This window comes from Chlorocebus sabaeus, chromosome 10 (genome assembly GCF_047675955.1).
Source record: "Chlorocebus sabaeus isolate Y175 chromosome 10, mChlSab1.0.hap1, whole genome shotgun sequence".
NCBI lineage: Eukaryota > Metazoa > Chordata > Mammalia > Primates > Cercopithecidae > Chlorocebus > Chlorocebus sabaeus.
The window spans coordinates 97,552,167-97,571,782 of record NC_132913.1 but is presented as its reverse complement, the minus strand read 5'-3'; the positions used below and the strand labels follow the sequence as shown (position 1 = coordinate 97,571,782).

The following is a 19,616-nucleotide window of genomic DNA, read 5'->3' as shown; positions in this document are numbered from 1 at the left end:
ATGCCTTGTAGTTTTCTCTTGAAAGCTGAACATGATGTGCTGAGTAAAAGGAACTCTAGTAAATAGGCTTTTAATAAGATGTAAGGGTAGAAAAGATGTTCTATATGCCAGTGGTAAAGTCTGTCTTTCAGTGAGCTTGTGCCCTGGGCTATGAACTTCACTCCTGCTTCTTAGTTTTTCCTCCACTTAGATAGGATAGAATGGCTAGAGGCTGCTGGAGTTGGATATTTAGTTAATACGTAACTTTTTAAAAGCAAGACTTCTCAATACATTCCTTAAAAAGTAATATTGGCTTTGCTGTCTTCACCTTGCTTGACCTCTTTAGCATTTGACAGAACCAACCATGTTATACACTTCTAAACACGTTGGTATCTTTATTTCATACACTTCTGGATTTCTTCCTATCTCACTGATGATCTTTTCAGTTTTTTTTGGGGGGGCTCTTCCTCTTTTATAGCTCCTCTTCCTTTGCTCAAGTAAATGTTAGTAAACCCCCACGTTTTGTCCTGAGCTCCTTTCTCTTCTTTGTTTATACCCACTCCCTAGGGTAAATACTATTTATATGCCAGTGACTCTGCAAAATAATCTCTCTAATTATGAATTCTTGCTTGAACTCCAGACTTGTTTTTATAGCTGTTTCCACTTGAATGCTTAATAGACACTTAAAAAGTAACATATCCAAAACAGAAATTTTTATGTTTTTCTTCTTCAACTTTCTTTCTCCCTGAGTCCGACCCCTTTCAGAAAATAGCACCACTGACCTGACCACCCAGTGCTCAAGCCAAAAACCTAGGAGTCATCCTTGATTCCTTCCTTTCCCTTAATTCCTATTAAGTGTTTGTCAAACGTTGTTGACTCTGTCTTGAATTTAATTTTTAAATTTTTATTTATATATATATATAAATATATATACCTGAGGCACTGAATTTGGGGGTAATATATTACACAGTAATAAATAATGAATACACTTGGATATGAACCCCAATTCTTCATATCTATTGGATATATCCAATTAGTCTTGGATAAAAATATATGTGTATATATATTTTTAAAAATAGAGACAGGGTCTCACCATATTGCACAGGCTGGTCTCAAACTCCTGGGCTCAAGTGATCCTCCCGCCTTGGCCTCCCACCATACTAGGATCACAGGCGTGAGCCACCATGCACACTCATCGTCTACCCCATAAATATATACACCTTCTTTGTACCCACAAAAATTAAAACAAATTTTTTAAAAGAATTTTTATGCTTTTCAAATCAGTATTCCTCCTTACTCATTTTGCCTTTAACAAATTGTCTATCTGTATAAATGAAATAATACCTTAAAAAAATAAAATTTAAAACTATATCATGGTCAAAACCACCATTCAGCATTAATCTGAATGATAAACTCAGTGACTTTCAGTAATATGCACATCTGATTTCTACTAACTCTTGAACACATTATCTTCTGAATATATATGTCAGAGGTTCCCAGCAGTACTATTTTAAATAATTATTTTTAAAAGTTTAGTATTTAATTTTTAGGAAGTCCAATTTAGCAGCGTTTTGTGAATAATGCTTTTGGTATCATATCTAAAAAAATCTTTGCCTAAAGCAGTGTCACAAACATTTTTTCTAATTTTTTTTCCTAGAAGTTGTACGGAGTCTCGCTCTGTCGACCAGGCTGGAGTCCAGTACCGCGATCTCCGCTCACTGCAAGCTTCGCCTCCCGGGTTCACGCCGTTCTCCCGCCTCAGCCTCCTGTAGCTGGGACTACAGGCGCCCGCCACTACGCCCGGCTAATTTTTTGTATTTTTTTAGTAGAGATGGGGTTTCACTGTGTTAACCAGGATGGTCTCAATCTCCTGACCTCGTGATCCGGCTGCCTCGGCCTCCCAGAGTGCTGGGATTACAGGCGTGAGCCACCGCGCCTGGCCAATAGGTCTGACCATTTTTATATAAGGTAGAAATATGTATTCAGTTTCCCTTTTTTTTTTTTTTTTTTTTTGCCTATGGATGTCCAGTTAGTCTAGAGTGATATGATTTAAGAAACAAGGCTTTCTACATTTAATTGCCTTGGTATCTTTGTCAAAATAATCAGGCCAGGCGCAGTGGCTCATGCCTGTAATCCCAGCACTTTGGGAGGCTGAGGTGGGCGGATCACCTGAGGTCGGGAGTTTAAGACCAGCCTGGCCAACATAGTGCAACCCCATCTCTACAAAAATACAAAAATTAGCCGGGCATGATGGCGGCTACCTGTAATCCCAGCTACTCGGGAGGCTAAGGTGGGAGAATCACTTGAACCTGTGAGGCAGAGGTTGCAGCAAGCCGAGATCACTCCATTGCACTCCAGCCTGGGCGTCAGTCTCAAAAAAAAAAAAAAAAAAAAATGGCCATATGTACGTGGGTCTGTTCCTGAGCTCTGTTCTTTCCATTTGTGTGTTCATCCTTTTGCTAATGCCACACTGTCTTGGCTACTATAAATTGGGAAGTAGTGTGAATCCCTCAATTTTGTTCTTTTCCAATTTGTTTTGGCTATTCTGGTTCCTTTAACTTTCATATAAATCTTTGAATGAGCTTGTAGATATCAGCAAAATGTCCTGCCAAGATTTTGTGCCTAAACTTGTAAATCAGTTTGAGGAGAATTTGCATCATAACAATACTGAATAGTTTTATCTGTGAACATAGTGTAATGCACTATTTAGGTCTTGATATTTTTATGGGTGTTTTGTATTTTTCAGTATAAAGATCATGTGCATCACCTTTTATTTAGATTTATACCAAAGCATTTTTGCAAGTGTTAGAATTATGACTGTTTAAAAATTTCTATTTCTAGTTTTTCATTTCTAGCATATAGAAATATAAATGAGTTTTGTATGTCGACCTTGCGTTTGCTGCCTTATTAAATTCTTTAGTCGAGGAGTTTAATTCCTTGGGATTTTCTATGTAGAAAATCATGTCATCTGTGAATAGAGATGATTTTACTTACTTTATAATCTGTATGCTTTTTATTTCTTTTTTTTTCTTGCCCTATGGTACTAACTAGGTCTTCCACTACAACATTGAATATGAGTGGTGAGAAATGTCTACCTTGCCTCATTCCCAGTCTTACGGCAGAAACATTCAGTCTTTCACCATTAATTATGAGATGAGCTATAGGCATTTGTGTAGATGCTTTTTATCAGATTAAAGAAATTCCCTCTCCTTGCTAATTTGCTGAGTTTTTCTCATGAATGAATATTGAATTTTGTCAAATGCTTTTTCTCCATTTATTGACATCATATCATATGGTTTCTCTTTAGTCTTTTGATATGGTGAGTTTTAGTTATTGTTTTGTTTTTTTTTCTTTTTCTTTTTTTTTTTTTGAGACGGAGTCTTGCTCTGTCGCCCAGGCCGGAGTGCAGTGGTGAGATCTCGGCTCACTGCAAGCTCTGCCTCCCGGGTTCACGCCATTCTCCTACCTCAGCCTCCTAAGTAGCTGGGACTACTGGTGCCTGCCACCACACCTGGCTAATTTTTTGTACTTTTAGTAGAGATGGGGTTTCACCGTGTTAGCCAGGATGATCTCGATCTCCTGACCTTGTGATCCGCCCGCCTCGGCCTTCCAAAGTGCTGGGATTACAGGCGTGAGCCACCGTGCCCGGCCTATTGTTTTCTTTAATGTTGAACCAGTCTTGTATTCATGAAATAAGCCATACTTGAACATAGTATCCTTTCTATATATTTTTGTTTTGTACATTTAAAAAATAGTAATTGAAATAGGTGTTGTTACTGCTTGTGAGTACCAGAATCCATTGAAATGCCTTTAAATATCATGATCAATTCATTTATGAATTTAGTCAACAAATACATGATAATTACTGTGTGCCAGGCATTATTCTAGTGCTGGAGATTAGAACATTGAGTTCTTGCACTTAAACTACATTCTTTCCTAGAATGTAATATAATGTCAGGTAGCTATGAAGAGCAATAAAGCAGTGTAAGGGAATGGAGAATCATGAACCAAGAGGCTGAAGCTATTTTAAATATATTGGTCAGTGAAGGACTCTAATGAGGTGACCTTAGAAGAGAAACAAATGAAGTGAGGGAGCCAGCCATCTTATTTGTAAAAAAATTTTTTAGGCTGAGAGAATAGCAAACACAAAGTCCCTGTGTCAGAGACTTGCCTGGTGTGTTTCAAATATAGCATAGAGGCCAGTGTTTCTGGAGTGTAGTAATTCATGGAAAGAGTTGTAGAAGGCAAAGTAGTCAGGAACCTGATAATACCAATTTTGTAGGCTATAGTAAGGACAACTTTGGATTTTAAATATACTGGCAACCACTCATTTTCTCACCAGGTGTTTGTTGGGCATCTTCTGTGTGTCAGATAGATTTGCATGTTGAGGATACAGTAGTTAATAAAACTGTTCAAAAATCTAAGCCTTTGAAGAGCTTAGAAGTGTTAGTGGTAAGTGTAGTTGTTTATGTAATATGAAGGTCATCAGAAGTGGTAGTTTGGAATATTCAGTAGGGAAACATTGTTATATAAAATGATTATATATCTAGATAATTTAAATAATTGGAAGAAATGTACTTATATTTTATGCTTAAGCTATACTGAACATAATTTAATCTTTTTTATTTATAGGAGACATAGCTATTTTCATTAGTTTCTTTTGGTTGCAAAGTAGAGAGACTTATTTAGGCTAGGTTTGGAAATCACAGAATAAGAGCTATGATATGTCCAGGTCTTTCATAGACTAGAGCTTAAAAGTCTTCATATCCAAGTGTATTCATTATTTATTACTGTGTAATATGTTACCCCCAAATTTAGTGGCTTAAATTACATACTATTTCATAATTTCTGTGTGTTGAGTATCTAGGCATGTAAGCTTAGCTGGGTGCCTCTGGCTCAAGGTCTCCATAAGGCTGTTGTTAAGGTATTGGCTAGAGCAACAGTCATCTCAAGGCATTACTGGGAAGGATCTGTGTTTCAGATCACTCACATTGCTGTTAGCAGGCTTCAGATTCTTTGCTATATGTTCGTTGAAGACATCGTTTCTTTACCATGTTGGTCTTTCCACTTCATAACATGGCAGCTGGCTTTCCTGAATAAGAGAGGGTGGCCAGATGGAAGCCACAGTCTCTTTGTAACCTAATCTCAGAAGTCATCTCATCACCTCTGCTACATTTTCATTAAAAGTGAGTCACTAAATCCAGTCCTTATTTCTAGGAGAGGATTAAACAAGGGCATGAATACTAAGAGGGTGGGGATTATTAAGGTCATTTTGGAAGCTACTTATCCTACCAGTAAGGCCTAGAAATCTCACCAGAGATTTTGTGTATATGTTTTTTTCTAGTTCTCTACCATAAATGGGCCTTAGCCACTTTTAATCTTTGCATTTTTTCCCTTTCTCTTTTTGCTATGAATTGTATTTCTTAAATACTAATCTGCTTTTTTTTTTTTTTTTTTTTGGACAGGGTCTTGCTCTGTCACTCAAGCTGGAGTGCAGTGGCACTATTTTTTTTTTGTAGAGCCTGGATTTCACCATGTTGCCTAGGTTGGTCTTGAAGTCCTGGGCTCAAATGATCCACCTCTTTGGCCTCCCAAAGTGCTGGGATTATAGGCATGAGCCACTGTGCCCAGCCATGTGTATCTTTTTTTTTTTTTTTTTCTGAGACAGTGTCTTGCTCTGTTGCTCAGGCTGAAGGGCAGTGGTATAATCACAGCTCACTGCAGCTTCAACGTCCAGGCTCAAGTGATCTTCCTGCCTTAGCCTCTCAAGTAGCTGGTACCACTGGCACATGTCACCACACCTAGGATATTTTTTAGTATTTGTAGAGAAGAGGTCTCCCTGTGTCATCCAGGCTGGTCTCGAACTCCTGGACTCAAGCAATCCTTCACCTTGACTTCCCAAAGTGCTCAGATTACAGGCATGAGCAATTGCACCCAGCCTCTTTTCTCTACTTGTTATATTTAGCTTTTCCCTATCTTTATCCAGGCACTAAGATGAATTCTCCTGCCTTGTGATATTTCACCTTCTGTCCCTGCTGCTAGCTAGTTTGATTATATTCATAGTACTCTGTTCAGATTTTTGAGAGGGACAGGTGTGTGGTGTGGGAGATAGTTTAGTATCTTTTGAATATTGCTGTAACATCAACAAGAACTGTGATTAAAGCAGTTTGCCTCAGAGAACAATGTAGACACTAAATACTATTATGGGTGTTTATTGATTAGAAGATACAGGTCTTTGAGTTGGTCATGGAACAACTTGAATCTTGGAAGAAATTTCCTAATGCTAGCTTGTTTTAGAATTGTTTTTCTATTTCCATAAAAGAAGAGTATAAACTGAAAAAAAAATCTTTTTTTTTTTTTTCCATTTAGGATAAATGGGAACCTATTTGCTTATTTTTGAGGCATTATATAAAAGTGTATAAATTTTGAGACATAGTGAATTTGGGGAAAACTCATTGAGACATACAATAAAGTGTATACATTAAAAACGTCTATAATTTTTTTCACTCAGTATTAACAACTATTAACATTTATTCATTTTACATTTAGTCTTTTCCCTTCAAGTAGTAAGATTTTGTAGTTAAAATGCAAATCCCCTTAAACTATTACTTTTAATTCTGTTTTATGGAACCTAACTTGATGCAACTACTGGTACAAGTTTGGTAGATATTTTTCTGGTTCACTTTTTATTCTTGCAGACAGACACGAATGTATACATATATATGGTAAGGTTTTGTGTTTGTATTATATTTATATGGTACTATACTATATATATTTTACAGTGTTCTTTTTTCTTTTTAACTTGATATTGTTTTTAAGGTCTTTCCGTATTGATGCTTTAAGTCATTCCTTTTTAACTACAATATAGTATTCCGTTACATTTTTTAAAATCTATTTTGTTATTGTTAGGCGTCTAGATTGTTTTGAAAGGATGTTTTGCCATTACGAACATTACTCTTTGGTACCTGTGACAAACACATTTTCTACATTGTGGTCAAATTACTGAACCAATTTATGATCCCAATAGATATGAGAAGTCTTACATCTCATGATATGTATGTGATGTTTTCAGAAAAAAAGTCTGTATCAGTTTGGTGATTGGAAAACTGGGCTCTTGTTTTGTTAATCTATATTCCCCTGATTACTAGTGTGATTAAGTCTGTGTTTAGTGACCATTTGGATATCATCATCTGTGAAGTGCCTGACTGCTCTATCTTTTGCTCATTTGTAGGAATTCCTCCTATAATCTAGATACTAATACTTGTCTGATATATATGTTGCAAATATTTTCTCCTACTCTGTCATTTTGCTAGTAACCCCTTTTTTTTTTATTACATAGACATTGTTGTGCTTTTATTTTCTTCTTGATCATTTTTGTTGGACTTTGTAAAGAATCAGCTTTTGGTTTTGTGTTTTTAAGTAGGAATAAAGGAAGTAGAGTTATAACTAGCACTTGGGGACAGAAACTGTGAGAGTGTATCCATTTAAATGACTATCAACTGTTATGTGTTGAAACAAAAATTATGGCATATCAAGGTTACAAAATACTAGGTATCTTTAAAAAGTTATAATTGTTGATGATGTACAATTACTTTACTAACCAGGCTTCATAATGTTTAATGGTACTGGGTTGCCTTTTTCTGTGAATCAATATATGGATTTATACTTTTGATAATATGCAATGAAATTTGTTTAATTATGGGATAAATCTTTAGTGGTTATCTGACACTGTCTCCACTATTTTCTAGGCAGGAATAATGCCTTCTGGTGCATATTCATTTGTGAAAAAGGTAAAATTGCAGATATTTTTAGAGGAAACATTGCATTAGGCAAGTTTTTACTATTACATATTTTTAACAGCTGTGAAGTTATATGTTTTTAGTTCTGCTCACTTAGGTTGTCTTCTTTTTTTTTTTTTTTTTTTTTGAGTCTCACTCTGGTGCACAGGCTGGAGTGCATTGGCGTGATCTCTGCTCACTTCAACCTCTGCCTCCCGGGTTCAAGCAATTCTCCTGCCTCAGCCTCCCAAGTAGCTGGGATTACAGTTGCCCACCACCATGCCTGGCTAATTTTTATATTTTTAGTAGAGACAGAGTTTTGCCACGTTGGCCGTGGTGAACTCCAACTCCTGATCTCAGGTGATCCGCCCACCTCGGCCTCCCAAAGCGCTGGGATTACAGGCGTGAGCTACCACATCCGGCCTCACTTAGGTCTTCCTACACATTATTTATTATATTTTAATTCTTGTTATTAATACCATTCAGGCTGTGATGATTAAATTCAGGAATAGAACTTTAGAGCAATTTATTATATTTTATAAAGATAAGTAATTCGTATTTTTGACTGAAAGTGCATAATTGAGTCACATTTTCAATTGTTATTATCAGATTCTAGGCTGGAATATTTTTTCTTTGGACTGTAACTAAATGTAAAAAAATGGAATTCTGAGATGTAATTACATCCACAAATATTTGTTGAACACCTATTGTGTACTAGCAATGTGTAGCTTTAATTGGAGCTTTAGCTATTAGGCCCCCAGTCAGAGGGAAGAATAGCTTTATCTTTGTTGAAATAATGTTGGGAGTTGGGAGATGAAGGAGGAGTTTTGTTCCTTCATGTTTTAATCAGAAATATCGAACATGTTGCCCTTAGGAAAAAGTATAAGCATAAAATTTTTTTCTAGATATTTGACCATTTATTTTTACATTATTTTAGGTTTCCATTACTTATCTACAGGAATCGCCATGACCCCAGCTCTGAGGGAGGCAACAGCAAAGGATATCGGCTTTTCATCTTTGCCAAGTACCATGGAGTCTGACAAGATGCTCTACATGGAAAGTCCAAGAACTGTAGATGAAAAGCTAAAGGGAGACACCTTTTCTCAGATGCTTGGATTTCCAACTCCCGAATCTACTCTAAATACTAATTTTGTGAATTTAAAACATTTTGGCTCCCCTCAGTCTTCAAAACATTACCAGACTGTTTTTTTAATGAGATCTAATTCTACATTAAATAAATACAATGAGAATTATAAACAAAAGAAATTAGGGGAGCCCAGTTGCAATAAGCTGAAAAACATACTGTATAATGGCAGCAACATTCAGCTCGGTAAAATCTGTCTTTCTCATTCTGAAGAGTTCATCAAAAAGGAACCTTTATCAGATACCACGAGCCAGTGCATGAAAGATGTACAAATTATTTTGGATTCAAATATAACCAAAGACACTAATGTAGATAAAGTACAACTACAAAACTGTAAATGGTATCAAGAGAATGCACTTTTGGATAAAGTTACTGATGCTGAGATTAAAAAGGGTTTATTGCACTGTGCTCAAAAGAAAATTGTAGCTGGCCACTCAAATGTGTCTATTAGTTCTTCAGCTGCTGAAAAAGAGGAAGAAGTAAATGCTCGTTTACTTCATTGTGTAAGCAAACAGAAAATTTTACTTAGCCAGGCTAGAAGAACTCAGAAACATTTGCAGATGCTCCTGGCAAAGCATGTTGTTAAGCACTATGGTCAGCAGATGAAATTGTCTATGAAACACCAACTCCCCAAAATGAAGATGTTTCATGAACCTACCACAATTTTGAGTAACAGTTTACCTAAATGCACTGAAATTAAGCCAGAAGTTAACACATTGACTGCAGAGAATAAATTGTGGGATGATGCAAAAAATGGCTTTGCACGGTGTACAGCTGCGGAAATCCAAAGATTTGCGTTGTCTGCTACAGGGCTGTTGTCTCATGTTGAAGAGGGTTTGGATTCCGATGCAACTGATAGCAGCTCTGATGACGATTTGGATGAATATACCCTTAGAAAAAATATGGCAGTGTAAGTGCAAAATTATTATTAGACTATTTTCTATTCCATATATAGCAGCAATTATCTTAGTTTCCAGGTACATTGACAAGAAATGGATTTTCTAAAATCTTGATGCTATACTCTTTTTTTTTTTTTTTTAATTTTTATTTTTGAAATGGAGTCTCGCTCCGTTACCCAGGCTGGAGTGTACTGGTGCAATCCTGCTCACGGCAACCTCCGCCTCCCGAGTGCAAACAATTCTCCTGCTTTAGCCTCCTGAGTAGCTGGGGTTACAGGTGTGTGCCACCACACCCAGCTAATTTTTGTAGTTTTAGTAGAGGCAGGGTTTCACCATGTTGGTCAGACTGGTCTCGAACTCCTGACCTTGTGATCCACCCGCCTCGGCCTCCCAAAGTGCTGGGATTACAGGTGTGAGCCACCACACCCAGCCACCATAATCTTTTATGTTATAAAGCTTCCAGTGAATTTTTAAAATGTTTTATTTGTTAAATTATTGTGTGTGAGTATATACATACTATTTAAAAATAAATTTACCAAACTAGGAAAAACCCATATGGGAATAATGAAATTATTGAGCTATAAATAGGCATTTTTTCTATTCTTGAATAGAATAGGCTGTGGACAAGGCCTAATCTTTGTTTAAGTGATCTAGTTAATATGTGTATCTGACTAAAAAAATCTTAGTCTGTACATACGGAGCCCTCATTGTCTTTGGGAGCGTATCAGTTGAGAGCACATGTGTGTTGACTTACTACTTTTTTTCCTTAACTCTCTACTTGTTGTACTTATAGCTTTCAGAACTGGCCTTTACCAACTCAGTTTTTGCTAGCTTAGTATAACTAAAACAAAACTATAATGTCAGCTGTAAGATATCTATTGAATGCTTATAATGTGCTAGACACTAAGATTCAGTTGTGAGCAACATGTTCACAACCTCTGCCTTTTGGGGCATGTACTTGAGAGACAGGTATCACGATATTAAAAAATAAAAAGCAGAGAAAAGTAGTTTCAATTATCACACCATGATAACACTACAGACCAGCTCTGTCCAATAGAAACTTCTGAGATGATGGATCTTTTATATGTGTGCTATCCAATAGGTACTAGCCTTATGTGGATATTAAACACTTAAGATTTGGCCAGTGATACTAAGGAAATGAGTTTTTAATTTTATTTAATTGACTAAATTTTAATTGAAATGGTCTAAAAAGCATAATTTTTAATCTAGTTTTCAGGGAATCTATTACTGTTCCCAAATTAATGTAAATTACTGTTTATATATATGGCATTTTGGGGGAAAGAAGTCTGTCACACATGGATACGTACTGGGGAACAACACTTACTGGGGCTTTTTAAGGGTGGGAGGAGGGAGAGGATCAGGAATAATTAACTAATGGGCATTAGGGTTAAAACCTGGGTGATGCAATAATCTGTATAACAAACCCACATGACACAAGTTTATCTATGTAACAAACCTGCACTTGTACCCCTGAACTTAAAATAAAAGTTAAAAAAAAACTTTTTCAAATTCTCAAAAATAAATGAGAATTACAGAATTGGAAACCAAACACATTGATGTTTACTAAGAAATAGAAGGTCAGTGTATTAGTTTTTATAGTGAGAAATAAAATATAAAGCAAAGTGGGCATTCTAGTCTTCTAGTGTTCTGATATCACTGTAGTTGAAATTTGTTTGCATGTGGAATTTATAGTAGTTAATAAGCACAGATTATTTTTCTGGCTGGCATTGTGCTAGTTATGTAACATATGATATCTCATTTAATTCTTTCAACAACCCTAGCAGGTAGTTGTTATCCTTATTTCACTTAAGAAGAAACAGACTCAGCATGGGTTAAGTAACTTACCCATGGTTAAAAAGCCAAGTAAGTGGCAGAAACAGGATTTTGCTCACATATATGACTCTAAACATATGCTTATTCTCTTGTAACATGCTGTTTTCTCAACATTGCATCATTATACTTATAGCTACAAGAATTATTAGGTACATGTGTTCTGAAAGAAGTCTGAAAGTTTACCAATTTTTGTGTATACAATACTTTTGAAGTATTTAAATATAATTTAGTGGGCACATTCAGTAAATTAAGTATTTTTTGTTGTTGAGAAGAGCTAATGGAACGATTTGTCTTTTTTAAGCTAGAAACAAGAATAAGAAACTTTTGGTCAGGGTGTGGTGGCTCACGCCTATAATCCCAGCACTTTGGGAGGCCCACGTGGCCAGATTGCTTGAACCCAGAAGTTCGAGACCAGCCTGGGCAACATAGCAAAACCTCATCTATACAAAAAATACAATATAAAAATTAGCCCAGCATGGTGGTGTGCACCTGTAGTCCCAGCTACCTGGGAGGCTAAGGCAGGAGAATTGCTTGAACCCCGGAGTTGGAGGTTGCAGTGATTCCATATCACCCCCTTGCACTTCAGTCTGTGTGACGGGAGTAAAACTCAAATCAAAAAAAGAAAGAAAATTTTGTTTTCTCAGACCGTTTTGAACTATAATATTATTTTCATTAGTAGTCCCTTCATTGATTTCCTATAGTGCTTAGTCTGCCAGACAATTTGTCATTAAATTGTGTTTTGTCCTATACAGTTTGCTAATATATCTGCTAGTCTTAACCAACCCCTATTAAGGGTAGATACCACACTTTTTACTTTCTGATCATTTCTTTTTTTCTTTTTCTTTTTCTCTTTTTTTTTGAGATGGAGTTTCGCTCTTGTTGCCCAGGCTGGAGTGCAATGGCGCGATCTTGGCTCACCGCAACCTCTGCCTCCTGGGTTCAAGCGATTCTCCTGCTTCAGCCTCCCAAGTAGCTGGGATTACAGGCATACACCGCCATGCCCAGGTAATTTTGTATTTTTAGTAGACATAGAGTTTCTCCATGTTGGTCAGGCTGGTCTCAAGCTCCTGACCTTAGGTAATCCGCCGACCTTGGCCTCCCAAAGTGCTGGGATTACAGGCGTGAGCCACTGTGCCCGGCCAACTTTCTGATAATTTCTTATCAAAGGCATATAAATTTTGATTTTTCAAAACATTTTGAGATTTACATTTATTTCTTGAATTTGATGAGGCAACACTAAGTTTAGACATTTGTGTAAAACATAACACAGAAATGGTGAAATTCAAATGATAGAAACACTTTTTTTTACAAAATAATGTACCTCCTATTTTTAACTGACTCTGCGAGTTTATTAGGTAAACTGAAGGAAAGTAACCTGGAAAAAATTGGGTTCTGGTTTGAAAAGTTTATTTCTCCTACTCTCTTTCTTTTTCCCATAATCAGCTAGAAGGGATTCAGAGACTCTAGACATAAATTTTAAGAAAATAATGAATCTAAGAAATTTACTATCAGTTCATTAAGGTAGGATTCTGGCCTCTTGCATTATTGGCCTCTTAATATTATGATTAATGCCTTGGTTGTTAAAGACCCACCTGAATTTTTAGAGGTCAAATAAACTTTGCTTTAAGGTTAAACTCATCTGATCTATACAAATCAATAATACTAAATTTATGTAACAGCTCTTTATAGTTTTTATATCACTGAATTATTCGATACTTGTTTTGTTTTTGTTTTTGGGTTTTCTTTAATACTTGAAATCTATTCAACATTTCTTGATTTCATATATCTTCCCATACATTAAATACAAAATTTTGTTTTGAATATTTTTGCTAACACTAGTAGATTTCTTGTGGGAAAGACTGTACTCAACATTATATTAATTTTGAAGTTGACTAAATATTAAGAACAAATGACATAACTTTATTTGTATCTCTTGGTGTGAATATAAAAGCAGTTTCTGTTTTTTAAAGTTGGAATTAATCAGTTCTATCTCAGGTCATTAAATTCATATTTAAATATAAAATATCCTTATAAGTTTATTTTTGTTATTTTCTTCTCTACGTTTGTGAAAAGAGTTTTCAAATCTACATGAGTATTTTTAATGTATAAAGTTCAGAGTGAAACTTTAAACATAAAATACTAAGTAAACAGATGCATTTTGTGGTTCTAAATTTTTAAGTGAGTGCTAACACAAATTTTCATTGTCTTTATTGAATATGTTGATTTCTTAAAGTATAAGATCTAGAGTGGTAAATACTAAAGTTGACTTCAACTTAATTTTAAGCAGCTTGAGTGTTAGTACTACTCTTTCATCATATAGCCTAGTATTGTTTTCTGTTTAATGATTGCTTGGTATTTGTTGAGTGAATGAATGACTATTTCTGTATTTGTATATGTAGTTGTAAAGACATAAACATTGAGGCTGGCAATCTGAAATTTCTCTCTTCTATATATGGTTTTTAAAAATTTCATTGTGGAGTTGCATTGTGTTTACTTAATGTTTTTTCCATTCCTTCCTTTGTTTCTAATATTAAACTGGCCACAGGATGTTTCTTGTACAGCATAGACCTTCCCATAAATGTTCAATGACTGAATAAATGAAGTATACCAAAATATGGACATTTAAAAGTAATGATTTTATTTTAATATTCAATGTTTGCAATTTTTAAAGTTGATAAGTAAAATGCATTATATTTACCTTAAAAATTTTAGATTGTATTAATATTATATGCCTTCTATTTTTCTTTGAGTCAGTAGCCCTAACAGGAAAAATTGATCAGGAAGTTAGCTGTGAAGGAATATAATTGTTTTAGAAAATTGGATACTATTCACATTAGTCATTACAATTACCTTTTTTTAAAAAAATATATATTTGGCTTGACTTTTTTACTTTTCCTCCAAAAATGTAGTAGGCAATAAATTAGTTCATAATGATATTACTAATAGACTTTAATTCATAATGATGTTACTAATTGACTTTAATAATAACTTTTGGTTGAGAGGGTTGTATGTATTCGAAGTAAAAGAAAGTCACTTTCCTTTGGAAAGCATAGTAGGGAGACTTTGTTTTTTGTAGGTTTAAGATGTAGTCCTTCCATTGTAATATGAATAGATTTTTGCCTCCAGTGTTCTTTTTATTTGTCCAGTAAGGTCCATGAGCACTGAACTGGTTAAATGTGAGAGGATGTGGGTGAGTCACTGACAAAAGTTGGCTACGATTATGTTATTTCTCATCTGATGGTAGAGCCATAGAATTCTAGCATTTCTTTTCTTTTTTTCCTGGGGAATGAGATTCAGTTACATTTTTCCAGGCTGCATTTTGGGGAAGCACAGATTTTGACACAGGCGTGTTTTAATTTTCCAAGGGTTGTGGAAAAGGAAGAAATAATGCTGCTTGTCTTATTCCAGGAAACCTACCAATATCTTCCAAATCACACAATTGTTTCAAATGTTGGGGGAAAAAAATCCCACTCTTTCCCTAAATTGGTCACCAAATAAGCAGACTTGATTAAGGGAATTCTTTTCAATAGATTTAGGCATTTACCAAAGAAGAAAGGGGAATTGTTGATGTTTACTAAGAGCTGTTGGGAGACTCTTTCCAGATTAAAAAATAGAAAATAATTTATTTTTTGGAGACCCATAGAAATGGATACTCATGGTTTTGTTCTTGCTTTCCTGCTTTGCTAATGGAAAGGAAAAGAACTGAAAAGCAAGGTGATCCAGTATTTCCCTTTGAGGAACTGGATAAATAGGAGTAGAAACCCAGTGCCAAGATTCAAAGGGCAAAGAGACTGATAACATTTCATTATTCATTGTAAACAAGAGTAACTTTGTATTTGTATAATGTGGAGTTTATAGGTTTTTTTTGTATTTGTTATCTTTTTTTATTCCCTGCATGTCTGACAGATGGGACAAGTTGAAATTTGTTTTATTTTGTTTATAAGGAAAACAAAAAGTTGGGTGAATTCTAGGGAATTTGCAAATGATACTTAAATGAAGAACCTTTTCCTTTCTGTGGGAGAAGTGAAAGGGAAGTAAAGGGAAAAAATTCAAAAGTGTAATTGTGAATGAACTAGTAGCTAAAAATGGGAAAGAAATATTTTATTTATTTTTATTTTTATTTTTAGAGACAAGGTCTCAACTCTGTTGCCCAGGTTGGAGTGCAGTGGCATAGTCATAGCTCACTGCGGTCTGAACTCTTCAGCTCAAGGGATCCTTCTGCCTGAGTAGCTAGGACTACAGTTGTGTGCCATCATGATTGGCTAAATATTAAAATTTTTTTATAGAGACGAGGTTTAGCTATGTTGCCCAGGATGGTCTTGAATTCCTGGCTTTAAGCTGTCTTCCTGCCTTGGCCTCCCAAATTGCTGGTATCACAGCATGAGCTACCATGCCCAAGCAAGAAATATTGTCTACTGTGGTCTGTGGACATCTTTGAGGGAAGTAGTACTTCAATTAAAATAAGCTCATTTGTTTTTAAAAAGGCTTTTTTTTTTTTTTTTTTTTTGCAACGTGACGTTTAAAAGACTACACGTGTACTAGGTTTTCTCTCAGTGTTAGTTAGTTAATGGCAAAGCTGGGATTTTAGCCTGGATCCTTTCACTCCCATTTAAGGCTGTACTTCTATATCTACAGACTTTAGCTGGCTTAGGCCAAAGTTAAATTGACTGAGTCATTTTCAACATCCACGTAACGAAAAGAAAAAAGGTGTTTTGTTTTCAAAGGAAAATTAAGATATTACTATAAAGTTGAAGTTTTTGATGGAAAAAAGCATCAGATTGCTTGTATATATATTAATTTCTTTAAATCTTGCTATAAATCAGTGAATCACAATCCTCTCTTTTTCACCCCAACACATCTGAGGATGACCAAGTAAATAACTCTTTTGATCGCCTTGATTCTCACAGGCTGGGGAGAGGTGGAGAAACTCATCCTCTTGGACCATATTGCTTAGAAAAGTCTACAGGTGATCATAACATAATTTTCTTTGAGACTTCTATATAATATGTATCACTTAAATGTTCTATATACCTTTATTTAAAAATAAACCACCTTCATAGATGAAACAAAATGGCATTTATGTCCTGTATGGAGAAAGCAAAATAGTAAAGCCTGTTTGCAGAAGTTATGCAGGTGTTAATTGTATTTGTCATCGGAAATGATCACCTTTGTTTTCCTAATTTTGACAAGAAAGCACAGCTCAGCTGAGTGATATAAGCAAGATAGTCGGGTAGGAGATACCAATCTTCATTCCCGAACAAAAAACAAGAACTAGGTATCTTTCCGTGAATGAAAGTAACTTTGGGAGGGCTCAAATGTTTAAGTACAAATCTGCAACAACATAGTGGAGTGAACAAACAAATAAAAATCCAGAGGATAACTGCACAGAAAGGATAACTGGGGAGACTGGCATACCTGAGACATCTGGAGATGGCTAGAAACAAAGAAAGGTGGGGGCTGTCAGTATCAGGTACATGGTGGGTGCTACCATAGTCACCACTGGCCACAACATCAGTATCTTTTGCCATTGAGGTGATCAACAGCCATCACCACTGTGCATCCCTAGAGAGGAAGATGTGGTTGCATCCCCTACCCCCACCACCGCCACCAAGAAGGAGCTGCGTTTCCAGGATTGGGACCACCACCCTCCCAATCCTAACATGAGCCTTAGACTCTAGAGCTTCAACTGCCCCATGCATGCCCACACACCAGACCTTGGCTCCATGACCACATATCCACATTCCAGATTCTGTCCCACTATGCACACTCTCACCTCAAACACAAGAGCCATCATGGCTGTAGACTAGCCTCAATCCAAGCCTTGGAGCCCAGGTTGCTTTGCTATGAACATTGGCTCCATTGCCACTCTTTCAACATCTGTGCCTCTGACATCTGAGCCATCATCACAATGTACTAGCCCAGTCCTTGGACCCCAGAACCTTTGTAATTCCCTGTGTGCCCATGCCTCAGAAACAAGAACCACTGCCTTTATGGAATAATATGTACCCTGGGCCCTGGAGCTGTGGTTTCTCTGTCTATGAAACTACTTCTACCACAGTGAGTGAGTCCATGCGCCAGACCCTGGAAACATTGTAGCTCTGTGTGTGCTGCTGCTTTGGATCTCAGCCGCCTGGCAGCTCCAAAAGCAGTCACATCTTGCACATTGTTACTAACATGGGAATGGGGGAACCTGCACTCTGGATATGGGTGCCACCTCAGCCCTAGACCCGGGAGCCATGGTTCCTACACATGCCCATGCTCCAGAATCCAAACTGTTAGCTGTTTCATGGATGCCTCATATGAGATACCATTGCTGTCACCACTGCAAATGCACCTGCAAGTTAGACCCAGTGCCAAGAGGGATTCCACTGGCCACAGCTTTCCTGGTAGGAGAAAAAGAGATCAGGACTGACCCCACCAGTCTTCATGACTGGAACACCCAACAGTCCTTGCTACTGCTGTAGACAGTGGCTGCTGAGGATCCTTGTGATCTTTGGCAGTGCTAACATCAGTTGATAGAGCTATACAGAGATTATGCTGCTGTGCATTTACTGGAGTGAGACGTGTCACACTGCACCCAGCTGTTGTCCTCACACCCACCTGAAGGAGAAGTTTTTTTCCTCACTGAAACCAGTATATGAAGTCAGAAGGAGGTGACTGCTTCATCAACTATGCAAACATTAATTCAAAGTAACAAGCAACATGAAAAGCCAAAGAAGCGTACCACCACCAAAGAACATGATAATTTTGCAGGAACTAACCCTAAAGAAATAGAAGATCTATGAATATCTTGGCAGATAATTCAAAATGATTCTTTTAAGGTGGCTCAGTAAAATACGAGAGAACACAGAGGGACAATTCAACAAAATCAGGAAAACAATACAGAAATAAAATGAGAAGTTTAACAGAATGATTGAAATTATTTAAAAAAAAAGATAACTAAGATAACTAGGCAGAAATTCTGGAGCTGAATATAAACTGAAGAAAGTGAAAAATGCAACAGCATCAGCAGCAGAATTGATCAAGCAGAATAAAGAATCTGTGAACTCAAATACAGGTTATTTGAAAATATCCAGTCAGAGAAGGAAAAATAATGAAAAGGAGTGAAGAAAGCCTGTGCAATTTATGGGATATCCTCAAGAGAGCTAATGTTCACATTATAGCAATTAAGGAAGGAGAAGAGAGAAGGGGTAGAAAGTATTTTTAAAGATATAATGACTGAAAACATCACAAATCTGGGGAGGAGAGCTAATGTTCACATTATAGCAATTAAGGAAGGAGAAGAGAAGGGGTAGAAAGTATTTTTAAAGATATAATGACTGAAAACATCACAAATGTGGGGAGAGATACCACATTGAGGTAAAGGAGGGTCCAAGGTCTCCAGTCATTTTCAAACCAAAGACCACACTACAACATATTATCGTCAAACTGTCAGAAATCACAGAGACTATTGAAAATAGCAAGAGAAAATCTTCACATACAAGGGAGCCCTCGGGAAGTTATCTGCACATTTCTAAGCAGAAACTTTATAAGCCAGGAAAGTGTGGGATGATATATTCAAAGTGCCGGGTGGGGTGGGGGGGAACCTACCAACCAAGAATACTTTACCCAACAAAACTGTCCTTCACAAAGGGAGAAAGACGACTTTCCCAGACAAACAAAATCTGAGAAAGTTCATCATCACTAGACCTGCCTTACAAGAAATGGTAAAGAGAATTCTTCAGGCTGAAAAAAACAGAATGCTAATTAGGAACATGAAAACATATGAAAGTGTAAAACTCACTGGTGATAGTGAGGAAATAGTCAATTGAGAATACTCTTAATAATGTAATGGTAGTGTATAAATCACTTATGTTTTTATAATTAAAAGACAAAGCTATTAAAAATAGCTACAATAATTTGTCATAGGATGTACAATATGAAAAGATGTAAACTGTGATATCAAAAGCTAGAATAGGAATA

General features: G+C 36.3%; 1 protein-coding gene across 11 annotated transcripts in view; it reads left to right on the top strand.

Annotated features, from left to right (window-relative positions):
* KANSL1L (KAT8 regulatory NSL complex subunit 1 like) overlaps positions 1 to 19,616 on the top strand; it is a 145,867-nt gene that overhangs the window by 8,244 nt on the left and 118,007 nt on the right. For 5 of the 11 annotated variants that reach the window (XM_007966118.3, XM_007966115.3, XM_007966117.3 and 2 more), the window contains exon 2: positions 8,695 to 9,811. In XM_007966118.3, coding sequence (XP_007964309.2) covers positions 8,724 to 9,811 — 1,088 coding nt within the window. In that variant the 5' untranslated portion in view covers positions 8,695 to 8,723. Of the gene's footprint in view, positions 1 to 2,070; positions 5,166 to 7,727; positions 7,770 to 7,828; positions 8,190 to 8,694; positions 9,812 to 19,616 lie in introns of those variants that run through there. The other 6 variants (XM_073020044.1, XM_007966119.3, XM_038001606.2 and 3 more) reach the window with 5 other exon arrangements.